This window comes from Solanum dulcamara, chromosome 5 (assembly GCF_947179165.1).
Source record: "Solanum dulcamara chromosome 5, daSolDulc1.2, whole genome shotgun sequence".
Classification (NCBI taxonomy): Eukaryota; Viridiplantae; Streptophyta; class Magnoliopsida; order Solanales; family Solanaceae; genus Solanum; species Solanum dulcamara.
In genome coordinates, this window is record NC_077241.1 from 68480930 (window position 1) to 68487676 (window position 6747).

Consider the following 6747-nt stretch of genomic DNA (forward strand, 5'->3'; position numbering starts at 1 on the left):
TAGGATTCTTGTAGGCTTCCCTTTGTCTTTCGTCCTGAATAATCAGGGAATAAGCAAGGCTAACACTGGGAAAAGGGTTGAGAATAAGAATATTGCTTCTCATAGATGCATAAGCATCATTCAGTCCCATAAGGAACTGGTTTAGCCTCTCATCCTATTGGGATTTCACCATCTTTTCTTTACCAGAACATATACAAAGGCAAGAGCATGTTACTTTGTTGTGCAAAGTACCGAGTTTATTCCAAAGCATCTTCATCTTGGTAAAGTATCCTGCTATATCTGATGATCCTTGAGTTAAATCATTGAGTTGCTTTTGCAGGTGATAGAGTTGGGCTTCATTAGTTTGTCCAAACCTATCTTCGAGATCTTTCCAAAGAGCTCTAGCAGAGATGGAATACGACACACTTACAGCAATGTTTTTGGATAAAGAATTCAACAACCATGAGATGAACATGTCGTTGCATCTATTCCACAGGTGAAAATCGAGAGACAAGGGAGAAGAAGACCGGGAAGAGCCATCTATGTATCCCAATATGTTCTTAGCTGAAAGGGTAATCAACATGGACCTCCTCCAAGCTCCATAACCATGACCAGAGAAGGGAGACTGAACAAGAATCATCCCAGGAGAATCAGAAGGATGCAAAAAGAAAAGGCTGCTTTGGTCCAAAACAGTGGACGGAGCAACAACAATCGGAGCGGCATTAAGATTCTGTTGAGTGGCGTTCTCTGTGGAATTGAAAAGAGAAAAGGAATTTGAAAATAGGAGACAAAAGAAAGATTGTAATCAAGATTTTACTCTTGCTCTGATACCATGTGAGACTATGAAAAGAACAGATTCGAAAATTTTCTGATGGTTTATTCATTGATGATGCATTGCTTTATAAAAAAATTATTGTTATGCTATCAGATGAAAAAGTAGAATTGTTCATAGTGTTTGTACAGTTGTGTATTCTGTAACAACCTGTTTACTAACAAATATTCTAACCTAAAATATCTACAATATTCTGAGTTGGGCTCAACGAGGCTGATAAATTGTTTGGGTCACTTCTTCAATAATTGCTCTCTGTTTTATGTTGCCCGTTTAGGAATAAACTCGACTCCAAATTCTAAGGGACAGACAAGGATAGACTTTTATGTTCTTCTTCCTTTATCTTCTTTGTCTGAGACTCTTCAGTAACCTAGGTAATGTCAATACCATTGTCAACAGATTTAGTAGTGTATATTCTCGCTGCTAACCTAGTCAGTTCTTAGGTTCCTTGTCAAATATTTAGTTTGGGTGACAGCAGTTAAGGTTCCTGTTCAAGAATTTCATGAACTTCAATGTAACTAACAAGAAAAGAAAGTGAAAAAACTCGATTACATTTTTGCCCATCATTTTAAGCTATATTCATTATTCATTCGATTGAGTCGTGTTATCCCCTCTTTCCTCTCACACCAAACAAGATCATAACACAAAGGAGGAAAATAATCTCAATTCATTTTCTCTTGGCCCTGCACCCTAAAATTGGAGATGTCGAAAAAGATGGAAAATGAGAGCATAAAAGATTCAAAATTACTAGCTTAATTTTTAGGAAATCTTATGCATCGCCACAAGGACGTTGATAGTTTGAGAACTACATGTAGAAAATGGTTAAAACTTATCCGCTTCAAGTGTTTACATCAAATCAATAAATGCATGACATATATTTGTACATAAGGTTTTTCGCTTCTTAAATCACTTAATCATGGTAAATTGATATGATTTGATATAAATACCTGTGAGCAAGTTTTTAGCAATTAAAACTTACACTTTGTTTGGATGTTATTACGTATTGTTTCATAATGTATCGTATTGTATTGTGTTGCATCGTATCATACTATATTGTTTCGGATTCGCACATTGATGGGTCCAACAAGATCTTTTTGATTCCATGATCAAATTCAAAACCTCTGATCAAAGGTGAAGGAATTCCAACCATCTCACCACAATCCAATTTTAGCTTTTAGCCAATTTAAAATCCTTTTTCATCCTCCCTAGTCTTTTTTTTCGGCATCCCAACTTATCAAACTCCTACAAGTTGGAATATTTATCAAATCAATTATGCAATGATCTGGAAGACTATGGAAGTTTGTGTACACGCATCTACATTAATAATGCCTGAAATTTCAAAGAATTGCACTTCTGAACTGTTTTTATCTCTCATTTTTTTTCCGGTCATTGATTACAATTTACAACAATATCAGGAAAAATTACATATTCACGCGTGGTGATGAAACTTGCAAGTCAGTAAAATTATATGTATGATAATGAGATGAATTAACAAGTTCAAATACTGAGAACCTCACCATCTTCATCATTTGGGAAGGTAACACATTTGAAAACTTTACATTTTGAGCACAAGAAGTACCCCACCTGCAGTAGCATAAAAGAAGAAATTTATTGGAATTATCTTCCATTAAAGAATAATGCAATGCAAGATGATTACAATTCCTAGAATTAATATAGGAATACAGTAAAAAGAAAACACTCACAGCTCTACATGATGGACATCGACGATAAATTTTGTTAGTCTCAGATTTCACATTGGTCTTCTGACCTTTACAAAAATCACAGAGCAGCCATCCAGTGCCACCACAAGGCTCACACAAGATTCCTGCCTCAACCTTACAATTGAAAACAGACAGATAAAGAGTTAGAAAGCAGCAAGAGGCAAGAGGTAAAGATTCAGTATCTTAAAATGAGGTGGTTAAACTGATGCAGATGTAAACTATCTATAAAGAAGGGTCATTGTAAAATGGCAAGAAAAAGTGAAGACACTCAGCAGAGTAATGACATACATTATCGTATCAAGATATTTCGACAAGGAATGAAAGGGGATCCATGGAGTATTTTGGTGACATCCTCCTACCACAGGTTATTAAGAAGAGAGACCAGAGATTTCTATCATCTATCAGTATGGGTTCCCAAACCTCCAAGAAATGCACGTTCTTTTCACCTAGTTCATGGCAAGGAGGACCTTCCTTACAATTGAAAAATTGAAGAAAAGAAAGATAGCATATATTAGAGCATTGCCAGGCTACAACATGATTGTGGTGGTCGGTGTTGTATCTGTTTGGGCTACAGTGATCACTGCTAGCTACAGTTTAGGACGTGGTATTTAATTGGACTTTCGGAAGAAGGAAAAGAAGATGTAGCGCATAGAATGTGGCTCCAATGTGGGTACTTTAGAAGGAAAAAAATATGAAAGTTTTTGTATAGAGTAGGAGGTGGGGGCTTGTCTTTGTTCTTAGTTAACTTTTGGTGCAATCATAAGATTTCTAACAATATAGCTGACTGGCCGTTTATTTTCAGAGAGTAATATTTTTGTATAGATGTTCTATTTCATTACAACACTTGTATACCAGGATATTTCTGAAGTATCAACAAATTATTACTTTATTAAAAAGAATTTTCTGTAGAAATTTAGAGGACCATTATGAAGTATTCATGTTATATCCACACCAAAGTTAGAACATCAGGGTAGCCGTAAAAGATAATCCGAATCGAAATTCAATGAGAGAATGTAGAAGTTTCCCTCGTTTTCTTCTGTCTCTGTATCTCAACAATACCACTTAGAAATAGATAGCAGCCTCAGGAATAGTAGAGTTGGCACAATAATTCCTGATAAATATCCAACTTAAAGAATAACTAGGGCAAAGTGAAAACATGATCCAGTAAGATATGACAGGTGGAAATAACACATTTACCAATTATTTCCTAAATGAGGCGAGGGAAGCAATGCACAAGGAGAGCCACAGCCGAGTCAGTTATTGCTAATGAGAAGGAAAGAATGCAAACTTTGTGAAGAAATCCTCTAGCAGTACATGAATAGTCCATACAATTAGATAGAGTACTCTCTACAATATTGTAGAGAACTGCAATTATCTAGTGTTAGAGTGGGTTTAAGTCCCACATTGGTTGGGGAATGGGCTGGTGGGCTTATATGGATTTGGGCAATCCTTTCCTCTAGAGCTAGCTTTTGGGATTGAGTTAGGTGTGGGTGCTATTTCTACATGGTATCATATCCAAGTCCATCCCCTTTTGGGCTTTCGATCCATACTTCAGTTGGGTCTGAGCGTGAAGGAGGGTGTTAGAGTGGGTTAAAGTCCCACGTTGGTTGGGGAATTGACTGGTGGCCTGTTTATATGGACTTGGACAATCCTCCTCTTTTGAGCTAGCTTTTAGAGTTGAGTTAGGCCGGATGCCATATCTTTACATTTAGTAAGCATGGTTTAACATAATCGGAGTGTTAAGAAGATTCTTCATGCATTTACTAGCAACACAATCACATTTAGGATTAAATGGTGTCCTTACTTTAACACATTAGTGTGAAAATTGTTAGAAACCGCATACAGAGAAGGTGGGGACATCCATGAGAGACTTCTCTACGTCTCAATTCCCAATACCACTGCTTGGAGATCAATGAACAAAAAGCCCTAAACTAGTTGTTAGAATTGTAGCAGTTACACGAACAAAGTAAAAGAGAAAGATTTCTGTAGCATTACATTGAAGGCGATAGCTGCAGGTAGGTCATAGTAGGATGGAAGAAATGGTCTAAGGAAATCCCACAAGAGAATAAAAATATCCAGAAGGACCTCATTCCTTATGATACAACAATTGCACATTTCATTTCCCTGGTGTTAAAGATGTGTCTCAGAATGTTAGCACCATTAGTTCTTAAGTTCAATATCCTCCCACATAAGGCAATTGTCAAGTGTGTATTGTGTTTGACATGTATGAATAGATGTGTCTTGTATCCATTAAAAGATCAATTCCCCAATATATATATATATATATATATATATATATATATATATTATCTTTTTGTTATTTTGCAAATCGTATTTCTCCAAGTCTTTTCCTACGTAGCATTTTTCAACTCTTGTTGCTCTCATCCAAAAGTTCAGGCTGTTAGATAGGGCACACTTTTATTAACTACTAAATTATATGCCTTTCAACATTTTGATGGAAAACTTTAATTTCTTACCTTCCCTTTATTCATTTCTCATCGACTTCGTTACTTACTCCCAACTTCCCCATCATCATAGTTATCAATTAAAAATTCTTCCCAGACAAATCCATTTTCATACTTAACATACAGCTTAATCTTCAAATACTGAACTTTAGAGGTAATATCAATAACATTTGGATTCCAAATATCAACATTAAGTCAGCCCCGTGTACAAAGCATCTTAGGTTATTAATACAAACATTAGTGGCTCTTTCCCCAGATCAAACTTGTGATCTATAACTCTACCGTTTCTCCAAGGCTCCGTAATTCAGCAAGAAAAAAATAACCAATTTCTCTGCTAAGAACCTCAGAGAAAAATTACACACACTTGCACAAAATATGAGAATCAATCAAAAATACATTACATTATCGGTAAAATAATGAACAGATACATATACAGAATGCTGAATACCTGCTGTTCTACCGGAAAACAACGCACGGGCTTGGAGAAACCTTGGAAGGATTCAATAGACACCTTATCCGCCTTCGTTACAATGGGAAAGTTCAACTTCACAGTTCTGTTAGCAGCTATGAACATAGAAACCGCCATTGTAGCTGACTGAGCTAAAGCCTTTTCACTTTCACTATCAAAAACTCCCTCCAAAAAAACAACCATAACCACACATTTTTCTAAGAAATCCCAACCAAAAACGCCTTGAAATGGGAAATTTACATAAACCAAAACTGCAGCATTTTAACCCCCTATTTTTTAAAATATTACTATATTGCCACTTACTAGAGTTATTAACTCAAACGATCCCTCAAATTTTCAGTTTATAGTCTTTCGTCCTGCCTATTATAAATTGTCAAAAATAATAAAAGTGAAAATGGATACAATTCAAAACTATAAACTTTATTGTGTATTAAGGTGTGTAATACTAATATCATGAATTTCTAAGTATTAGTAATATATAAGGAGATTTAATACATGCATTAACATAATTAAGACTCAATTATCCCTCAAAATCCTTTTTACATTTTCTCCACCATAATTGTTGTAGATATTTTTGTAAATAAATTTTTTTATACAATACATATTATTTTAAATACACTAAACCAAACAATGAATAAGAAATATTCTATCTATAATTAATGCAAGCATTACTACTATACTCTATTTAGCATTATTTTGATACACTCTACCAAACGACCCCTTACGTATTCTATTTTTCTATGGCGCTTATTTTTTTATAAAAATTATAAAATAAAGCTCTTTTTTTCCTTTTAGGAGAGTCTTCTTTTTAATTTGCATGAAATTTAAGGTAATGAAATTTGAAATTTAACCAAATCAAGCAAAATAAACCAAATGCACCTAATTTCACTTTGGCACGTCTTTCCAATTCGGAAATGTGAACAAAAATCACAATACTTTAAACTATCATGTACCTTGTTTGGACGATGGTTACGTATCCTATTATGTTGCATTATATTATACTATTTGATGGTTGTATTTTTTTTTTATCATTATACATTAGTAATTTGAAAAATAAATTTATAAAAAAAGTAGAATGTGGGGTCAAATTATTATAAAAATGTATAATAAAATACGATTACTAGATAATAGAAAAAAAAAATTAAAATAAAGTAAAATGCACTAAATTGTCTTATATAAAATGAACCTTTTATCATTATATGACCATGTAAATCTAAGCATACGATATAATAACATTTAAAATTACAATCAAAATAAATATTAGATTTAAACTAAAAACACAAT

The 6747-nt window shown here is 34.2% G+C and overlaps 1 protein-coding gene across 1 annotated transcript; it reads right to left on the minus strand.

Moving 5' to 3' along the window:
- Nucleotides 1-2263: 2263 nt before the first annotated feature.
- On the minus strand, nt 2264-5666 carry LOC129888421 (uncharacterized). The gene is made up of 3 exons (XM_055963401.1): nt 5443-5666; nt 2512-2643; nt 2264-2392 (listed from the first exon to the last, which is right to left on the minus strand). Exons 1-3 carry the CDS (start codon nt 5644-5646, stop codon nt 2306-2308), a joined length of 423 nt encoding a protein of 140 aa, XP_055819376.1. The 5' UTR covers nt 5647-5666; the 3' UTR covers nt 2264-2305.
- Between the last annotated feature and the right edge of the window lie 1081 nt (nt 5667-6747).